The sequence below is a fragment of the Corvus kubaryi genome, unplaced genomic scaffold, assembly GCF_017639235.1.
Source record: "Corvus kubaryi isolate FWS band 111438036 unplaced genomic scaffold, C.kubaryi_AGA036_p1.0 37392, whole genome shotgun sequence".
In the NCBI taxonomy this organism is placed as follows: Eukaryota; Metazoa; Chordata; class Aves; order Passeriformes; family Corvidae; genus Corvus; species Corvus kubaryi.
Window position 1 is genome coordinate 3,312,257 of NW_024581131.1, and position 20,802 is coordinate 3,333,058.

A 20,802-nucleotide genomic window follows, 5' to 3' on the forward strand; every position below is an offset into this window, starting at 1 on the left:
GCCGCTCCCCATCGCCGCCGCTCCCCATCGCCGCCGCTCCCGCACCTCCGGCCTCTCCGCGGTGTCCCCGCTTCCCCGCTCCCGGCTCTCCGCTCTGTCCCCTGGCGCCGCCCGCCACCAGCAACGCCCCCGCAGTCATTACCCCTGTGGCCGCAGAGCCGCGGCCGCCGCGGCCGGACCTGTCCCGGAGCTGGGGGCTTCTTCCGTGCGAGGAGCCAGCGGAGCCGCCGCCGGTGTGTGCGGGAACAGCGGGGCGCGCCGCTGTCCCCCCGGGCGAGCGGCCGGCGGCGCCCGGCACCTTCGGGCATCGGGGCGGCTGCTCTTCCTGGCGCGCCGGCAGGGCGGGCTGAGAGGGAAAAAAAAAAATAAGGGGAAAATGTAGCCCTGCGCACATCCGAGCGCTCGGCTGCCGCTGCCCCTGCCCCAACGCCCGTGGGACACCGCGCCCCCCCCCGCCGCCCCGGCCCCCGACCCGCCCGGCCGCGCCCCCCGGCCCGCCCCATCCCGACCCGCCGCGCCGGGGGGCTCAGCCATAAATACGGCCCCGAGTGGCGCTCCCAGACCGGCGCGGCTGGGGAGGGGTTTCGGGGCTGCAGCCAGCGCTGGTGGCCTCGCCTGGGAGAGGCTGTGAGGGTCTCGGCTCCGCACACCCGCCCGGCCGCAGAGCAGCCCGGTCGAAGGCCCCTCCTTTCTGAGCCCCTCGCTGTCACCTCTGGCCCAGCCGCTGTCCCCTCCGCCGCCCCCATGGACTTACTGGGCCCCATGGAGATGACGGAGGGCTCCCTCTGCTCCTTCACAGCCGCCGATGACTTCTACGATGACCCGTGCTTCAACACGTCGGACATGCACTTCTTCGAGGACCTGGACCCCCGGCTGGTGCACGTCGGGGGTCTGCTGAAGCCCGAGGAGCACCCGCACCACCACGGGCACCACCACGGGCACGAGGAGGAGCACGTCCGGGCGCCCAGCGGGCACCACCAGGCTGGCCGCTGCCTGCTGTGGGCCTGCAAGGCGTGCAAGAGGAAGACCACCAACGCTGACCGCCGTAAGGCCGCCACCATGAGGGAGCGCCGGCGGCTCAGCAAGGTCAATGAGGCCTTCGAGACCCTCAAGCGCTGCACCTCCACCAACCCCAACCAGCGCCTGCCCAAGGTGGAGATCCTGCGCAACGCCATCCGCTACATCGAGAGCCTGCAGGCCCTGCTGCGGGAGCAGGAGGACGCTTATTACCCGGTGCTGGAGCACTACAGCGGGGAATCGGATGCCTCCAGTCCCCGCTCCAACTGCTCCGACGGCATGGTGAGTGCCCCAGGGAGGACTCCCTGCCACCAAGGTGCTCTGGACATTGTTGGTCCAAACCTGAGCAGGGCGAGTCTCCTCTTCCTGCCTTCCCTATAGCAGCTGCCTTCTGTACGTCCCCAGGCAGAAGACAAAGTCCTTTCTCGTGCCTGGAGCACCCACAGCAAAGGGAGGTTGGGTCCCCACAATGGCAGGATCTCTGGGAAAGAAGAATCTCTTACACACTTTGTTCCCTGGGATGAGAAATTAGGCAGGTTCCCCATGTCCTGGAGGAGTCTGGGGAAAGCTGCTGGGGGAGGACTTCAGGAAGTTGCCTGGGATGGGCACCTGGGGGCATTGCCTGTGCTCCCGTAGCTCCTGAGGCATCTCTGTTTCCATCCTCTGCTCTATCATTACCTTTGAATCCTCTAAGGACAGCAGAGAGGAAGGGCCCCCTCGGACATGATAGTTACACAAGAATTGATAAGAGTCTGGGTTTTGTTTTCTGCTGTTCATCATGGTAACAGGAGGAGGGTCTAAGCAACAAGAATTGTTTTTCTTGACCCTTAAGAAAAAGATTCTCCATTTCTCTTCTCACTTACTTCATCCCCTCCATAGATATTTACAAGCAATAGGAAGGAGAATCCAGGCTTTCAGTCCTGTTTGTACATTATGGGCATGGGAGAAGAAGGGTGGGTGCCAGAGAGGGTGCCTCATCCCCACATTTTTTGGCTGGGGCTGTAGGTTCAGCCTCTGGTCTGACTCTGGGCTGGTAGGATGTGGTGACCAGAGTCCAGGACGCCTCTCTGGATGGGCCATGAACAGCGCTTTCAGGCCAGAGACTGCTTTTTGTGCTCTAGTGGGGATAATTGTTACTGAGTTGAGTATCTGTGATTATGAGATACTTGACAGATTGGAGAGATTTACACAAATTATTCCTCTTCAAGATACAGCCTCTTTTAATAGAGGAATTCCGTTGTGGGTTGAAGTATTGGAAACAAATACATTAGTCAGTGTTCTGTAGCATTTTCTATACAAAATGGAAATGGGAAGAGAAACTGAAGGAAATACAAAGGGACAAAGGTAGACAGAGGCTTTTAAAGAGGAATTCACGTTCAGAAAAATCTTCAAAAACTAAATTCAAAATATGCCATTCCCCTTTCGGTCTCCCTGTTGTAAACTAAAGATACATGAAGGGCTGTATCTGATCAGAATGCTGGAAAGCCTCATCTCATCTCTAAAGCTGCAGCATTCGATGCAATAGTGGTAACTTTCCCGTGGAACAGCTGTGCCACATAAAATATTCTGGGGTGGATCCCCCTCTAGCCAAGTTACGTTCTTCCTCACTCAAAAAATCTACAACTTGATGGCATTTCAGCCAGGACTGGAATGATGGCACAGACTAGAGACTGAAACATGAAATTAGATGGTTACCAGGATTGGGGTAAGAGCCTGACCTCACTCAGGTTTCTCTCCTTCCCAGATGGAGTACAGTGGGCCTCCTTGCAGCTCCCGCAGAAGGAACAGCTATGACAGCAGCTACTACACAGAGTCCCCAAATGGTGAGTACGTGCCCTAACAGCAGTGTGAAACACTGAGACAGAGGCAGGCAGTGCAGCAGCTTTCCTGTGCCTGCTCTGTGTCCAGCTGGGCTGAGAGAGGAACCTGCCTTTCCAGCCAGCGAGCCATTGCTGCTGGTAGAGGCATTGGATTTTCTCTAGGTGCATTTGCAAATAAGGGGATGTATTATAGCTGTATTTCCTGTTTTGCAAATACAACATTTGGATAGAAGTGTGTTCTCTGCAACTAATTTTCAGTGTTTAACCGTATCTTACATGAAGACTCTTCTTACTCTGTCATTGATCCAAACTGGAGTAATTTACGATTGATTTCAAATCTGTTCTTCCCTTTCTATGCACTCAGGGAAGCCTTGGATCCTCCCTGCCCAGAGCACTGTAGTTGGGCCTCTCTTCCATTTTGAAACTACAATCTATTTTCTGATAATTGGTGTCCTTCACGAATATTAATTTCCTCTGAGTCTTCACACGCTCACAAATGTGTGCTGCCCACTGATGTTAAGGACCCACTGGATAACCTGAGCACTTTTGTCTGTTTTTTTAGATCCAAAGCATGGGAAGAGTTCTGTTGTTTCCAGTCTCGATTGCCTCTCAAGCATTGTAGAGAGGATTTCCACAGATAATTCCACATGCCCCATACTGCCTCCAGTGGAAACTGTTGCTGAAGGGAGTCCCTGTTCCCCTCCAGAAGGAGTGAGTCTGAGTGACAGTGGAGCCCAAATTCCTTCCCCCACCAACTGCACCCCACTTCCCCAGGATAACAGCAGCAGCAACCCCATCTACCAAGTGCTATAAGGACCCCTCCAGCTGGACTGCACCGAAAACAATTTGCTCCATTTGGCCACGCTCAAGACCTGCCTTCTAAGGTTGAAAAGACTTCTTAAGACTTGTTCCAGTTTTAAAATATCACTGAAAATTCCTTCAACTATATAACTTTGCAAACCTGTATCACTTCAAAATACACATAGTTATTTATTGGTTGTTAAACTAAAGTTATTTAATACGTCTAGAGAGAAAATTGTATACCATGAAATGGCCAATGTTTAATCTGGGCTGTGGGGAATAGGAAGTTGGCTCTTGAATGTGGAGGAAAATAGAAATCTACAGCAGTAGTGGCATGACTACTTCCTATTACTCCTGTTCTGGCCAAAATAAGGTTGTGGACCACTTTTTATAAAACTTTTGTATAATTGTAAATAAGAGTTGCTTTCCAAAAAAAAAAAAAAAAGAAAAAAAAAGGAAAAAAGAGCAAAAGAAATAAAATTAAAAAAAAAAAAAGAAAGCAAAACTTAAAACATAAAAGGGAAAAATTTAAAAATATTTAATATTGCTTGGTTTGTCGTGTCAAACTTTAACTTTATATATTTATACGATGTGGTTGCCAAGAATGTTTTCAACAGTATTCTAAATAAAGACCCTTATTTATAAAATCTGTGGTGTTATCTTGACTTTCATTAGGGCTTCTAGAATTACTAGTGCATTTAGGGGTGGTATTAGATCTCTGCCTTGGCAGGAAGAAGATACAGGCTCTGATTCAGCAAAGAAATCAAGAACATGCTTCAGTTGCACTACTTTGCATAAATACGCTGCTGACAAAGGGTCTACTTTCTTCATATTCTGTCGTGGTCATTGCTAAACCAAGACCTGAGCATCACAGGTCATTATTAAAGGGATCAGTAAATAAGCATGTTTCTCCTCCTGCCTCCAAAATTTACAATTACATCGCAGGACTTGATCTTACAAAGATGTGTTGAAACTAGGAATCACAAAAAATTAGACTCTCCAAATTCCAATGTAGCTACTGAAACTTAAAGTCCTACAACACTATCTCAAGACCAAGAACTACATTTTTGGACAAACGTTCACATTTTTCATTCAAGTTTTATTTTTCAAGTGTTTGTACCATGTTCATGTATTCTCAGATATCAGAAACTAATTGCAAAGGAGTTCTTGTCATAAAGTTCAAGTTACAGTTCGCAGTTTTCCTCAAGTTCAAGTTGGAATTTAGGCCAAAGATAGGCAGTTTTAATTTGGGTTTGAACTTTATGCATCTCTGGCAGCATCACTCCAGGGATTTACTTCTTGTTTAGAGCCTCTCTAAAAATAACCAGTGGGCTCTGTTTCATTCAGTATCTATGTGTAACCTTGAAAGCTGGCTGTGCAACTGAAAAATGTTAAGCCCTGAGCTGGTTGTCATTGGAAAGTAACCATCAGGGCATTTCTGTGCATCTGGACAAGAATAACCAGCAACTACAACCTGTTTCTTATCACATGCCTATGATTTATGGATTTTGTATAAACATCACAGTGAAATGAAAACAAAAAACACACTGAAAATCAATCTAGGTATTGTCATCATCCCTAAATACTTTGATGACAGATTAGTCATTGTATTCTCTATTAGGTGACTATTAAAAAGGGAGTTTATGCAGCTCTTACCTCTTAAGCAGGAAAAAGAAAAGGGAACAGCTAATTCCAGGGAACATCTCCCACTCCTTTAATCATGTATGGCCTTGAAGATCAATGTTCTGTGGAGAGGAGAGGAGAGCAGCAAGCTGCCATGTATTGAACAGAGCAATGCAGTTGCTTCTTCTTCCTGGGGCAGTCATGCTCTGAGCTTGCTGATTTATCTGAAGCCAGAGGGGCAGGGATGGTAGCAGCCATGGGTATTCCTTCCTCATCCATGAGCTTGTGGTCATGGTGGATGATAAATCAATGTCGAGGTGCAGGACCATTCTGTGGAGCAGCCCAGGCTCCCACGGGTTGGAGGGGACTCCGAGGCAGGACTGGCCACTCAGCATCTTCATCAAAGTTCAACTTTGTAAAGGTCTCCCATTGATTTCCCTGTGGGTAGAAAACACTCCAGCCCATAAAGACTGAGCTTACCCCTTTTGTTTTTCCATTAAAAATAAAAATCAAATGAATTTGAGAATGCGCTAATTCATACTAACATGAATCAGGAGGATCTCTAGTAAGGTCGGAAAAATGGCCCAGTTGGAAGCCTGTATCCCTAACTTACAAAAGCTAAGGAAAGACAGTTGCCTCACAAATCAGGACCTCACATATCATCAATATCATTTTCATTGCCTTCAGCAAACATTCAATCAGGCCCACAATGCAAAAGATCCAAAAATATGCTTTTGTGGAATACGAAAGATCTTTTAATTCCCATAATTTGAGGCTGGTAAAAGTAGCAATTTTACTGCCACTAAATGACAACCAAAAAGTCTTTTACCAGCTCAGGAATGACAGAGGCTCTGTCATATACTGGCAGCACATAGTTCATGCCTGCCTTGCTTGCACCCCGCTTCTGAGGGACACAGTCGGGTACCTGGCTGTAGGGCTGGCACAGCAGAGCAGGCACAGGACAGTTGTGCTCAACAATGTACATGCAGTTCCATGTGGAGTCATGTATATTGCATTTCACTGATTTATTTTAGCCACCCCAGTTTCCACATACTGATGTTAATGTTACAACAGAGAACAGGCATTTGGCACATCCCAAAATAGAAGGATGGATGATGAAGAAAAAATATTCATAGGTTTCCTATGCAGAGCCCATCTTTCTTCCACTGATGTCAGTGAGAAAAGTTCACTGAAGTAAGGCCAAAGGGCATCAGCACTGATAAATACATGTTTAGATTACAGATATATTTATTTTTTTACTTAGATAAGGAAAATTGTTCCCTGTGCAATTTCTTCCTGTATATTTCTAAGGTAATAAATATATTTAAAACAAATCCCTGTGCATCAAGAGGACAGCATGTTACTGATAGAATTATATCCCAGTCTATGAGTAAATACTTGGAAGCTAGTAATATTTGGACTCATAGCTTTAGCCTAGTTCTGACACAACCAAGGAGCGTACGCAAGACTGATCCAACATTTACGAACTTTGGTTCTTAAATTGGGCTCCTGAAAATTAATTTCAGCATTTAGGGCTGATCCTACAAGACAAAGTGCAGAAATTTGGTCTACAGAAATGCTCCAGCATGGGCTATGAACACACACTGATAGTCTGAAAGTTTGTATCGGACAGGTTCCAGTTCAGTACAATGTTTCCTAAGGAAGACTACCTCCGAAGGGAAAGTTATCCCAATACAAACAATTAAGGGAAAGTAGCTGTCTTCGAACAGAATGATAAGTGTGCATTTTAGGAATGTTTGATTTGATTTGGTAACTTAAGAAAGCACTGCATGACAAACACAGTATTACTGGTTTATCTCACTCAAACCACTGCTATGGAAAAAGTGAAGAGGAATAAATTTATACCTTACTTATACATACTAAGTATGTATACATACATGATTTTACATTTCATCAGGTCATTTGCAAGTATGAGAATGAAAAGGATCTTCTTCCTACTTTCAATATTTCACAACAAAATGCAGTAAAATTGCTGGGTTTTCAAATAACAATGTTAAACACCATTTCCTGCATTATCATAGCAATACTGCTACAGAAGTATTTCACGTACTGAACATTCAATTTTAGGTAAAAGATATATGAACTATTCCTGGTATATTTTTTCCCTTTAAAAAGATTTTATTATCTGTATCCAAATATATCAAAGAACTATTAAATTGGCAGTTGCTTCACACCAGATGCTGCTCTTCTAAAATGACTTGTCATTTTCAACTCAAGATAAAGACCTTAGAAAACCCCTTGAAAGTGGAAGCAAAAACAGTTTTCATTTTACATCTTACATTTTGCAGAGATATTTGAAAGGTTCAAAGGGTGCAAAGGGCCAAAACTGCTATCTTCAGAAGAACTACATCAGACAAAGATGATGTAGTTCTTCTGAAGATAGCAGACAAAGAAAGGTTTACCTCATACCTCATGAATTTTAATGAAAATAAATTAATATTTCCTTTTTGTTTAAAAATTTCCTTGAAATCAGTAGGAATATTTCCAGCTTCAGTACGAATATTTTCAGACTACTGCCCATAATAGTGTCTGGGATAGTGTTCACGTAGCAGTGCAAAGCCAGGACAAACTCCCTGCTGTGACCCTTTGCTCGTGCTCAGGTCACTGACCCATTTCTGTCACAACACTTTCAGATGTGCCGATCCCCCTGAGCACAACCCTCTGAACAAGTTGCCAGGCTTTAGTGCTCACCTGATGTTGAAAGTACAAACCAGAAACTGCCCCCATAATAGTGCTGAAAGCCTACAACCGTTCCTAAATGAGTGGCTGACACGGAGCCTGTGATAGCAGCAGATGGTATGAAGGTCATTTCACATAACTTGCATGTGGCAGTCTTGGCTTCACAAGCAGTGGTAAAAAGGTCTTTGTAGAGTCAGAGTGCAAATCTCTGACAGCACGACCTGGAGATCATCTTGGGAGGCACATCCAAGTACCTCATTAAGCACTGTTTACTATCAGCTCACCCTCCCTCAGCCTTTCAAATCACTGGTTTTCTAGTAAAACTGTTGAACAGCCATGACCTCCTCTCCTTGATGGATGCAGCATGCTCCCTTCTCAACAGGCTTGTTGCACAACTGGGAATGTCATTAAATGGAGACCTTTCAATATCTGACATTTCAGGGCTAACGAGGGAGAGGATGGTCCCTAGCACACTACAGAAGAGCCTTCAGATAATCCTTTCCCTCCCAGGACCCACCAGGAATTAGGAATAATATCTGACATAGAGCCACTGGGGCCAGTACAAGGAACCCAGAAATCTACACAGACACTTCTGAATAAAGACCTTAATTAACATTGCAAGTTAATGGTGAAAACTGACCTATCCTGTAACCATGGGGTGATAGAAAACCTATGGGGTTTCCCGATGTTAAAGTCAGCATGGCACTGAACTCACATTTTCTTTCTACACCACCAATAACTTTTATCATCTACAGACATCTTAGCAACATCAACAAGTGTGCTGTTTTATGTAATACTCAATTAATAACCTCACATCTATCAATAGGGAGGCAAATACTGTCACTCTATAAAAAAAGTTAGTAAAAACTCTAACAGACAATAACCCACTTAATCACATGGTTGAGGGAGGTTGTTAATCACATGATTGGGGTGTTGGGTTTTTCCTTGTTTGGAGTCAGATTCACTCTGAAGTCTGTGTCTCAGGACAGTTACCTAGTGCTGCATATCCACGGCAGTAAAAGGGGGTCTCCCAACCTCCACAGTTCTCCTTAACCCACCTGAACTGACCTTGAGCCTTTTCTGGTCCAACAGCCACATCTGCTGGGAGAAATGTAAACTGCATTTCTTCCTGAAATCGTTCCTCAGTGAATTCTATGTTCTGTTTTATCATCTTTCTATGACAGAAGGTTTGTTGGCTCAGAAACAGCAAAAATATTCACAGTCTTCAGTCAGCACCTGGAGCCCCATACACTAGGAACATCAGGAAAAATATATTGGAAAAACCAAACTCTTCCCTACCAAGAGCCTTCTAGAGAAACAGAGAGAAAAAAAATGTAGGAATAGTATGGTTGGTTGGGTTTTGGCTTTTTTATTGCTAGACAAATTTTGGGGCACCACCCTATTTTTCTTTGTTTTAAGTGAAAAATAAAGACAAAAGGAGGGAGAAAATGGAAGGTCTTTGAGGCATTGTATGGCCTATGCTGAGAGCAGTGGTCCTGGGGGAGACAGGCTGCTGGCCAGAAGGCAGGTGGGGAAGATGCACAGGAACAGCAGATGACAGCAGGACCATGATACAATTCTCTGGTGACCAAGTCCTTCAGTAGGGCACAAATCTTGGCCACCAGACCAAGAGAGGTGATTTTCCCTCTGCTCTGGTGAGATCCCACCTGCAGTGCTGCATCCAGCTCTGGGTCCTCAGCACAGGAGGGATATTGACCTGTTGGAGCGAGTCCAGAGTGAGTCACCAAGATGATCAGAAGCATGGAGCACCTCTCCTACAAGGAAAGGCTGAGAGAGTTGGGATTGTTCAGCCTGGAAAAGAGAAGGCTTCAGGGTGACGTAGTTGTGGCCTTCCAGTAGCTGAAGGGAAAATACAAGAAAGATGAAGAGAGACTGTTTAAAAGACTATGTAGTGACAGAACAAGGGGGAATGGTGTCAAACTGAAAGAGAGCAGGTTTAGATCAGATATTAGGAAGAAATTCTTTACTGTGAGGGTGGTGGGACACTGGAATGTGTTGCCCAGAGAAGTTGTGGCTGCCCCATCCCTGGAAGTGTTCAAGGCCAGGTTGGATGGGGCTCTGAGCAGCCTGGTCTAGTGGAAGGTGTCCCTTTCCATGGCTGAGGGGTTGGAACGAGATGATCTCTAAGGTCCTTTCCAACCCCAACCATTCTATGATTCATTTTATACTTTGGCCACACAACATTCCTTTCTTTCACATTGCCCTACTTCTGAATCCTAAACCAAATAAAGCCATACCTTTTTGTTCTGAGTTTCTTTACTTGTTTTTATGCTACCTGTGGGTTTCCTGAGGCAGGGGCCTAGACCATCCATATTTGAGAGCTGCTGCTTGCTGCAGTGTGAAAGGACATTATTGAACCAACAAGCAGTGTGTAGGCTTTTCTCCAGGCCACCGGAGGGCAGCCTTTACATGAAAAACAGGACTTTGACATGTTTTTTTTAGTGCACACATTCCTTATTTTTCCCCCCTAAACTCTCCCATCTAACTCTTTATCAGCTCAGGTAGAGAATATCATTTCACACCATGACAACTGAAATCAATGAGCCGAATTCCTACCCGGTGTAAATCCATCAGTCTTGCTGGCAGTTGACACAGCACTGGTACCCTTATCTGTTGGAATTATTGCAGCAGGTACAAACTCATGGTTTGAGTTTGGATGCTCAAAGATGCATTTTTATGGGAAAACCAAAGGCTTTTGTGTCCATATGGCAAGGTCTCCCTATGTGTGGCCTAAAGGCTGGGAGGAAGACCATCACAGAGCAAAGCATTTATACAACAGCTTATAAAAGGAGACCTGTTCTTCAACCAGGGCACGTCGTGCTCCCATTACAGATCTAATGCCACAGAAATACAAATGTATGCAGGGGGGTTCATGTGTCACACATGTTTCTTTGTATGGGACAGGCCATGCTTGCATCCCTTTGTTCCCTTTGGAAAGGAAGCATGGTATGTGCTAGGCACACATGCTCTACGCTCTCAAAGGCTGTCCTCTACAGAACTACACAGTTGAAACAGCTTGCAGTTGAAAGCCAGCTGCACAAAATGTAGTCCCAAACATGCCTTTCAAAAGCTTCACAAATGCCAATTACATTAAGCGATATGAGAAAAAGCAACCAAGTAATGTGCCTAATTAACAAAGCTAGAGATGGAGCCAGCCACTTGGTTTGAAGTACTTCCAAGAGAGATGTTAAATGCAACAGTCAGGGCAACTCTGGAAGAAATAAATTAACATGCTGGGTTAATATTTCAAGCTCTGTGGGAGTAAAAAGTGTGTGGTGAGGGGAAACAAAGGTAAAAATATCACAGGGTGCTATTCTGTCTGTTTGTTTGCCAAGGACACTTTAGCCTTTGCCATTTATTATTCTTCATGGTATGCTCGAAATTATGCAAGAAGACATGAAAGTGTCAGCATTGCGTCACTGGATTTCCTAAATTTATCTTTTACCCACCTGTTAAACCTCAGCTCACGGTCAAGAGAAACAACCATTTTGAGTGAGTGGACAATGAGATAGACACATTCATGAAAAATATCTTAGTAGGGTTCTTTTATCTTTAGTACTACTTGCAACCCAGCTTAAAAGATTCCCCACACCATAGGACAAGAGTGGGTTTTTCTGATCCTCATAAATAAGAACTGACTGACAGCTGCCTGGTTCCAAATCTTAGATACCTGTGGTTGGGGAAGCTCAGGCCATCACAAACTCTCAAGTTCCAGCAAGTAGTGTGCCTTGAATCCATTCCAGTACTCATCTGTTGGCAGCTGTTTCCATCTGCTCCTTCTTGAAACGTTCTGCTCAGTCCCTAGGGAAGAGCAGGAAGATTGTCACGCAATGAACTCGCTTGTTGTGAGCTGGCTGCTCGTGTTTTACCTGAATCTGTCATTTCAGCTCGTCTGCTCTCTGGCCTTTTTTTGCCAAAAGAATTCTGAGTTCTGCTGTGCATCTAAGTGCGAAAAAAACCCCAGACCAACTATTCCTCAGATGTGGGTGCCAAAACATTATTCCTTCTTTTAAGTACAAATAATTCTTATTAACAAGAGATACCGAAGAGATCAATCAGATCACTTAGTCCTCACAGCTGTTAGGTACACAGTGATTCCTGCATGCATACTTGGTAGCTAACAGTGTCTGACATACCTTCACTTTGTGAAGAGGGAAGGCAAACGCCCTTCAAGCACTCCATGACCATTATCCGTGGCCTTTTTTTTGTTTGGTTTTGTGGTAAAACACACAGTGGAAAAAGAGAAAAAAAAATCAAAAAGAACATTTTCTATTTTAGACACCACTATTTATGTTTCCAGACTTGCAGCTGACCCTTTAGGAACTTTGGTTGACTGAGAAAATGTCTGTGCACATTAAGGTTCCTCTCTTAATTTGTCCCATTGCTATTTTATGTACTTGTTAACTTGATATTGACACATTAACATTAATCAGCCAGAGTAAGCAGAAGATTTTACTTTTTCTTAACCAAGATAATTAGTTTTATATTTTCATCTTTGAAAGTTTTAATTCATACTTTGATATATTATCTCTAGCCTGATTTCCAACTGGACCAAATCCCCCCAAATCTCTTAGGCCTTCCAAACGTTCAGGTGTACCTGAAAATGAAAACTTTTGTTTAGAAACATCTTTTTTTTTTTTTAATCCCAAAGTACCTGAAAATACATCCCTGAATATGAGCAGCATTCTGCAGATCCTATTCAGTCTAGGGTTGGGAGGGGAGAAATAGTCAATAAGACAAGCAATACAACATTATATGGAAACAAAGCTGAAGAAGATTCCATTTGTAACCCAAATGCAATCTGGATTTTCCCTAACCAGAATTATACATATTTGTGTATATATTGGTCAAAATACCTCCTAAGGGCTGTATAAGGATAAATTCAGGAAAACTGAGAGTAATTTCACTGACTTCCCACATCACCTTTTCTGTGCTGCACTTTCCTTTGGACCATACATCTCTCTGCTTGGATTATGCAGTGGTCAAACTGAGCCACACACGCACAGAGCCACTTCAGCACTTCTGTATGAAGACCTTTCCATACAATGAAGGGTTCTTAAGGGGGTTGGCATGATAAAGCAAATAAAAAACATCTTTTCCCACATCCTGAATTACTACCACACAAGCAATTTTTTCCTCCACTTTTTAACAGGCAGGATAAGATGGAGAACAATTTTAGAAGAACTTGCAGATATCTATTGTATTTTTTATTACAGTTAGAAAATTTTCAAAGAAAAAAAAAAGGTTTTTATTATAGATTTGAGAACTGGACACTGCTTTTTTCTCATTGCTTCATCGGAAAGCTAATAAAAATGCTATTGTAGGCCCTCTTAGGATGAGAATCCATCCCAGAAGAACAGAAAAGTCCAATTTTGTATGAGAATGGAGCATTTCTAAAGGAAAACCCAATTCTGATTTCTTGCTGGCCAACTCTGAATGTATTGTCCCACTATGATCTTTCTCTGCTTCCTCGTTATTCCCCAATTCCTTCTACTGCTGGACTACCTAGAGGCAAAGACTACAATTGCAAAACCTGGCAGAATCCACAGATGAATCAGACTGAAACAGTAAACAATGACTAAAAGTGTAGTGTCATAGGAACAAGCATATCACTATGTTTCTTAAACTAAATCATTTAAATACAAACCTGCTGCAAATCTTGCATGTTACCAGGAATTCCAGCTACTGTCTGGAGGGTTGGTATAGTCCTTTTGCACTGGATTCCTACAGAAGTCTTCCCCAGGTCCTGGAAACTCTGGGTAAAGCATCTTCCTGCTTCCTGGAGTGCAGAGAACGTTCATTATAGTATGCTCCAGAAAGGAAAGGCAGAGGACAAGCTAATAGAGGTGCCATCCCTTCAATAGTGGCTTTAATCAAGCTCTCACCACTTCATTTAACTGGAACAAAAGGCTGCTGTTAATGCTAAGGCATAGGTCCAGGCATGAGACAGGATAAAGAAACCTGCATTCCCAGCAGCTGGCCCAAGATTTGGGACAGCAAGTGGATTTTTCTTTCCATTTACTCACACTTATATTGTATAAATCCTGGCTATTGACAAAAGAAAAGCAGCAGATTTCATCCTTAGTGCCAATTATTGGACTAGCATCACTGGAACTATTATACTTTATATCTCCTCATATGCAGCATTCAAATAATTACTTAGGATTAAATGTCATATTTCATGGGACTGGCTGCGTAAATATTTACAAAGCTAGACGAGAGAAAAGACATCTCAGAGTTATTGATTCATTTCAAATATTGAGAAACTGGGTTAATCAAGGGATTTAAGCAATGCTTTAAACCTTTGAATCAGCATTGTTGAGATTTATTTAAACCGCTCTTACCTTTCAGCATCTAAAGTTTTACAAAAGGTTTATAACAATAAAGACTTCCAGGCCATTTTCCCATCTGCTTGTCTGAGGACTTCTCAGTTACTATTGTGAAAGAGTAGGCTGAAGAAGTAATAACAGCTGTGAAAAGTGAATCATTTAATAAAAATAAAGTTCTAGTTTCAGTAAAAAAAAAAGATAAGAAATGTTCTAATTGTTTTGATGTATTAGAGAAACAGTCAGCTGATGGGCAAGCACATACATTTTATAAAATGGAGCATATTCCATTCTCCTTGGTCAGAAACAGACCCTATGGTTTTTTCATTTTTTTGATGGTTAAATGAAAAAGATACACTTGCAGCACTGAGAGCTGCATGCCTTTTTCAAGAAAAGACTAGCACCTCCTGTTCTGTATTCTGTATATAGTAGTTGTGAAATACATATGTCTGTATCTATGTGTTTGTGTCTGTTGCTATGTTCATGCACCTGCAAATCGGCTGAGATCTTAAAAACATAACAACAGCATTAGTAGAGTTTTGTTTTCAGAAAAGGCTGACTAGGCCAGTCTGAGAAAATCAAGGACCTTTTAGGACTCCCTGAAACAAACCAACTAATAAAATAAAGCCAAGTCCCTGGCCCTTTCTGAGACTCTAGCTATAGTACATGGTAGGAGTTAAATAGTTCTGACCTATGTGTGCCCTTTTGGCAATGCAGATTGGGAGCCCTCAGGATGACTGAGCTCAGCTCATAGTAACAGAAGTTTAGATAAGGGTGTTTTTGTTATGTGCTGACAGGAAACTTCCAATTGTGTAAGCTCAATTTTCCTCGTCACCAGCTGTTTTTTTGCTGGATCACACCTAGATCAGCAGGAAGAAGACAGGACATCTATATCCTTCCATAGCTCCGCATTGTAACAAAGTGGCGCATTAGCTGGATGCCTAATTTCAGATGCACAAAGTAGATTTTGCTGTGATTTAGCGCCATGATTTCTTGAGGAACAATTATTTCTGTTTTGCTGGAATGTCTCGTCAAAGACAAATCCTGACACTTTTACTACAGCCTTGAGTCGAGGATGTTCTCCAAAAGCACAGTGTCTCACCCAGTCCAGCTACGTGGTGGATTTAGGAAGCTGGGGGTGAGGCAGACAACTCAGCAGTTGTTTGCAGTGCTTATTGCCCTTTTTGCCAGGAAGGAGAAGGAAAGACAATTTCCCTAGAGGAAAGACAGTTTGGAAATCTCCCTAGTCCTTCAGCAAGCAGCATAACACCACTTCCACCACCTCGCCTTACTTGTGTGCACCATCTCCATCATTGTATCTGCTCAGTTCCATCTCCCATAAATTTTCAGCAAAACCAAATGGATTCAGGTGGGAGTTTCTCTTAGTTAATGGAGTGAATAAAGACCAAAGATTATCTCTAACATGTCACAATATTACTTCCATTTTTTTCCAGAGCAGATTCCATTTATCTCACAGTTTGATGTGCACTTTCTGAAGGATCCCAAAGGAATTTGCAAATCAAAAAGAACCTTCACTCACAAATGTCAGCCCAGTAGAAATGGATGAAGAACAAGTGCAACTCATCAGGCAGAGCACAGCAAATGCTTCTCAGCTGAAAGCAAAGCCATGCAACGGTTGAAAAACATGGATGGAAATGAAGTACATATTCAAGGAAAATTGAAGTAATTAAGAATAAAAAATCCAGCTATAAAAGTGCAGAAACTATCATTTAGCCATAAGTTCTGCTGCTCTGCTTACTCTCATTAAAAGCATCATGACAGCTTTGGGCTACACAGCTCTTCAGGTATGCAGCATCTCCATGACTGCCTCAGTCAACATCAAGCACCAACCTACAATTTTTTTCTCCATTCTCATTCTTTCTATGAAAGGCTTTAATCCAATTAATGACAATTCAGAGGGGCAAGGCAAATCTAGCCTTTCAGAAAAGTAATAACATCTATGCAATTGCAGCTGCTTTATTTTTAAATTATTTTCAAGGACAAAATGAGTACATTGCATGCTGAGGTGCATCACAGCTTTCCATTTGAAGACCTCAAACCAAATGATTTACAAGGATCAATGCTAACAGATAGAGCAATTCACAGCATGATGTAATCTAAAACTGATAAAGAACTGCACTGAAATACTGTTGAGTTGTCATGAATTTAATACAAGAGAGCATAGGCTGAATTATAGCATTCAAGCATTGCAAAACTGGCCTTCCAAACCTGGCTGCCTTTTCTTTTGAGATTATAACTCTTACAAATAATTCTCTCAGCCTCCTCCAGCTTTCAAACATTTTGAATGTACTCTCCAGTTATATTCATAGTTGTGCACAAAGTCACAGGTTCTCTCAACAACTCCTTTTCCTCTTCATATTGTTACAATGGGTCAATCTTTTTCTTTGAAGATAAACTGACTGATGAACTCAGAGCTGGGCTTACATTTCAGGAGTGGGAGCTTCTTCAGCTGTCACCATTGTTGGTCTCCTCACTAGAAACCCTGGTGAAGGAAGAGGCTACAGAGGTGTGCAGAATCAGGTACTCTTGATACACTAGTGAAGCTCCAAAGAATACAGCAAAGCTTCCGAATGTGCATTTCTTATTTCTGTGCCTGTACAGCACTGGGATTTGGATCTGTCAATCCAGCATCTTTAGTAAGCGGCAAAATATCTTCATACAATAATGAAAAAGATAATAAAATAAAATAAAATAAAATAAAATAAAATAAAATAAAAGTTCCACTTCAAATTAATGAGTTACTAAGTTTAGGAGTATTAGGGAATATATGCTCAGTCATCTCCCACATTGGGAAGAAAGCTCCTTTAGAGTTAGACAGAAATCACTGCAGTTCTCAGCTAAAGAAGTAAATAGGGAGCAGGGGGATTAACAAAAGAGGAGAATGTGAACCCATAAGGTTTTTTTTTTAGTTTGTAGACAGAATTTAGACTTCTGTCTGAAAGACAACCTACCTTTCACTGTATGTGATTGCCCTGGGGGAGCTGTAGGGCAACAAGGTGATCCCAGTATATCAGCCACAGAGGGGAAAGAAGGACTTACTCTTCCTCTGTCATCAGAACAGTGAGGTGACCTAACACCAGTGATAAAATTAGTAAGGGGACTCACTCTCTAACGCAGCTACACAGCAGTTTAGAAACTAAAATATATCTACAGCTTAAAGTTGTTCTTCCACTATCACCATTAAAAATTTTGAATTGGAAGAACAGCTAAAATTATAGGTAGACCAACAGGACTGCTCAAAGTGCACATATACTCTCCTGAGTAGTAGGTGTGCCACAAGAGAGGCCTTCAGAGAGACTTTTCTAAACTCTACAGCTTTTTTTCCTCACTTATGCCAGATTTTGGTCAGCCCCAGCTCAACATAGATGATCATCAAAATCTCTCACCAGTTATTAGAATCAGTTAGGAAAAAAAATGTATTTCCAAGGTGAATAGCTTTTAATGCATTTAAAAATTTTCTGATAACAACACCTGCTGCTGCTATACCATAATCCTTTTCCAAACACACTGTGAACTATTTGGATAACCTCCCAACTCCATGCTTCCTACACAGGTCTCCCAGCATTATTAAAGCTGGTTTAGTTCTTTTTAGCATGTAAAACTTAGTAAGATTAATTAATAATTTAACTTAAAATGACAAGCAGTATCACAGAAAAACTAGGTAACTCCTGGACTTACACATCCACCTTCACATTAAATCTTCCTTAAAGATATCAAATATAAACCAGATGTTTAAAGACTTAAAGATGTCAAACAAACCAGAATAAAACCCAATTATAATATTGTTATTTTTCATGGGACTAGGAGGACAGAAGTACCACTGTCAAGTTTGGGATTAGTCAAAATTCCATAGGAAGTTTTTGCCTGCAAATTAGAACTTGAAAAATTAGTTGATTTGTTTTGTCTATCATAATCCAAACATTTCTAATTATGGAAAATTATGTCTTAAAATTAAACTAGAATTTTATATTGCTATATGGCAAGCTTAAACAAAACTTTCCTCAGACACAGCAGCTGCTAGACTGTATTAAAACTTTCATTCCATGAAAACCAACAATCTATCCAGTGTTATCAACTATGGCTAATTGAACAAATGCAAATCATGCTATAATCTACCATGCAAAGCAAACTCTTTGTGCCTTAATATGCAGTTATTTTGTGCCATGATCCTTTTTAAAGAAAGATATTAGTTTTGAACACTTTCCCTCTCAAGCTTCAATATAAACTTCAAACACTTTGTTATCTTTCATTTTCTACATGAAAATAATGTCTAAACTTAGGTTCCAATTTATATGTCTAAAAGACCTTCTATTTCAGCAGCTATCTTGCTCCAGATCTCACAAGCTCCCACTTGCCTATCAGTCTCTGATTTGGGGCCCTCTTGCATGTCTTTTGAAATATCCAACTTCTCTGTTTCTACCAATTCTTCATTACAGCTTTAGTATCTTCAAAGAAACCTTGCAGGTCACTTAAGCGTGGCCTCCCCACCTGAGTCCATGAAAACTGTCTTTAAACAAGCTTTCTAGCTTTTAACATGTACTCCCAGATGACTTCTAAGGTCCTGCACCACCCTCCCTCAGTTCCCCAAACAAGAAGGGAAATCCAAGCGAGAGAAGCTGCACAATATCCTTTTCATCCCCACAGTCACCTTAGATCCCAACATGGAAATTCCTATAGAGGAATCACTCACTGCAGGTAAGGTAACATGGAAGGCAGGAGCTAATGAGCTGGGAAAGAGTCTTTGCAGTTGTGGATGTGACCAGAAGGACCCACAAGCCTAGGATTCAGAGGCCCTTAACATATTACCTGGGTCACCTGCCCTCCTCAGCGTTCGTTAACTCTCAGAACCTACCCTACAGTTCTTTCCCATTGATCCCCAGATCTATTATTAGCAAAACTAGGCACTTACTATGATTAAAAAGAATTTTCACATATATTATTTCTGTCAGTGAATCAACATTCTCTTTTCCTTTCTTAATGCCAGGCTTAGGTTCACAGCCCTCTTTTCCCTCTGTGTCCTCTGGCTGGCAGTTCTCAAGGATTTTAGATAGTGTTTCTGTACTCGTGATTCTCAGATTCTCCCTCTGTCATCAACCTTTCTGCCTCTGTTCAGTCCCAGTGCTCAAGTTGCTGTCTGGCATCTCTTCCTGGAGATTTTTTCGTCAGTTTATGCTAGCTGAAGTGCAGAGTTGCCTTGATTTAGCTTCACTTTCCATTTCTCATTCATAGCTGATATGAGTAACATAGTCCCATTCCTAGTGTCTTCCCTCCCTTTTCCCAAGAGTCGCACACAAGTAGCACCAGGTCCCAGGCCTTCCTTCTACATCACCAGCTTCAAGACCAGTTTGTTACCATTTTCACAGACAAATCTGCTGGTTAGACCTCTTTGGAATATCTTACCACAGCTACTACAAAGTTTTCTTCTCTGCAACCCAACCATACAACACTCTTTGCAAGGAAGCTGCGGGTGACCAAACACCTCCTCTCACAAACCTGAGCACATTGAGTGCTCCTTGACGGCCCTCCACGTGTTCTTCACCTGCTGTTCCCGCACATCTGAATTTCTGTCATACTTTGAAGTTCAACCTGACTGCATTCCCCTGGTCTGCCCTCTTCTGTAGAGAATCATGTTGTCCCTACTACTTGTACACTCCATCAGCATTCCCTAACCATGTACTCTTCAGTTGTATGTCTCACCACCCTAATCCATTCATCATGACATGACATCCCATGGTCAATCCACAAAGGCTCAGCTCTCCAGACTCTCCCATAAGCCTATTCCTCCTGAGACACTGGTAGCAAATAAAATACAGAACATGTCTACATACCTCTCTTACTTTCCTTCCACACAACCATCTTCCTGCTGTTCTTCACGCTCCTCACAAGACAGGAACCGGGGGTTTTTGAAATGTCCCTTGTCATTATTTGTGAATTAATGAGAATAAAAAAGAACAAAAAACACAAACCAAAATTGCAACTTTCTACCAACATAGGTGTTAGGAAAAAAACCCAAATGAACACTAGGAAAAGCAGAGAAAAGATGGAGAAGTGGTGTAGGTGGGACCAAGTAAAAGCACGACATGATAGGAAGTGACAACCCTGGGTACCCCTGCTCGTGAGACAACAAATTTACGCCTGGGGAGATCTTGAATTTTGCCCTTCAGCGAGTCCGGTTCACGCAGGACGAGCACAGCCGTGACTCACGTCAGGGATGCTCGAGAGGGTAGCTGAGAGCAGAGCGAGGGGCAGCACCGGGACACCCACCGCTCCCGAAGGGGACCCCTGCTGTGACCACCGCGCGGCCACGGGAAGGTGAGCGGGGCGGCAGGGCGCTCTCTCCGCAGCCCCGGAGCGGGCACCCCTGTCCCGGCAGCTGCGGCGAGCGGCGGACGCGGCGGCGGGAGCCGGGGGCGCGGCCCGCGCTAGGACCCGGGCCGCGCGGTGGTCACAGCAGGGGTCCCCTTCGGGAGCGG

At 43.1% G+C, this 20,802-nt stretch overlaps 1 protein-coding gene and 1 long non-coding RNA gene across 8 annotated transcripts; one reads left to right on the forward strand and one right to left on the reverse strand.

The window, feature by feature from the left end:
• The first annotated feature begins 520 nt into the window (after positions 1-520).
• Positions 521-4,088, forward strand: MYOD1 (myogenic differentiation 1). Its single transcript, XM_042038527.1, has 3 exons — positions 521-1,299; positions 2,762-2,840; positions 3,400-4,088. The coding sequence occupies exons 1-3, from the start codon at positions 745-747 to the stop codon at positions 3,648-3,650; spliced, it is 885 nt and encodes a 294-aa protein (XP_041894461.1). The 5' UTR covers positions 521-744; the 3' UTR covers positions 3,651-4,088.
• A 628-nt stretch (positions 4,089-4,716) lies between these two features.
• LOC121669496 lies at positions 4,717-20,739 on the reverse strand. Of its 7 annotated transcripts, none has more exons than XR_006017784.1 (8): positions 20,158-20,739; positions 17,281-17,399; positions 15,849-15,921; positions 14,327-14,434; positions 13,630-13,761; positions 12,119-12,180; positions 11,653-11,783; positions 4,717-5,699 (listed from the first exon to the last, which is right to left on the reverse strand). It is a non-coding gene; the product is annotated as an uncharacterized LOC121669496 (long non-coding RNA). The 7 variants fall into 7 exon arrangements; XR_006017782.1 differs by having other exon boundaries at positions 14,327-14,452; XR_006017783.1 differs by lacking the exon at positions 15,849-15,921 and having other exon boundaries at positions 14,327-14,452; positions 20,158-20,243; positions 20,594-20,738.
• Positions 20,740-20,802: the final 63 nt, after the last annotated feature.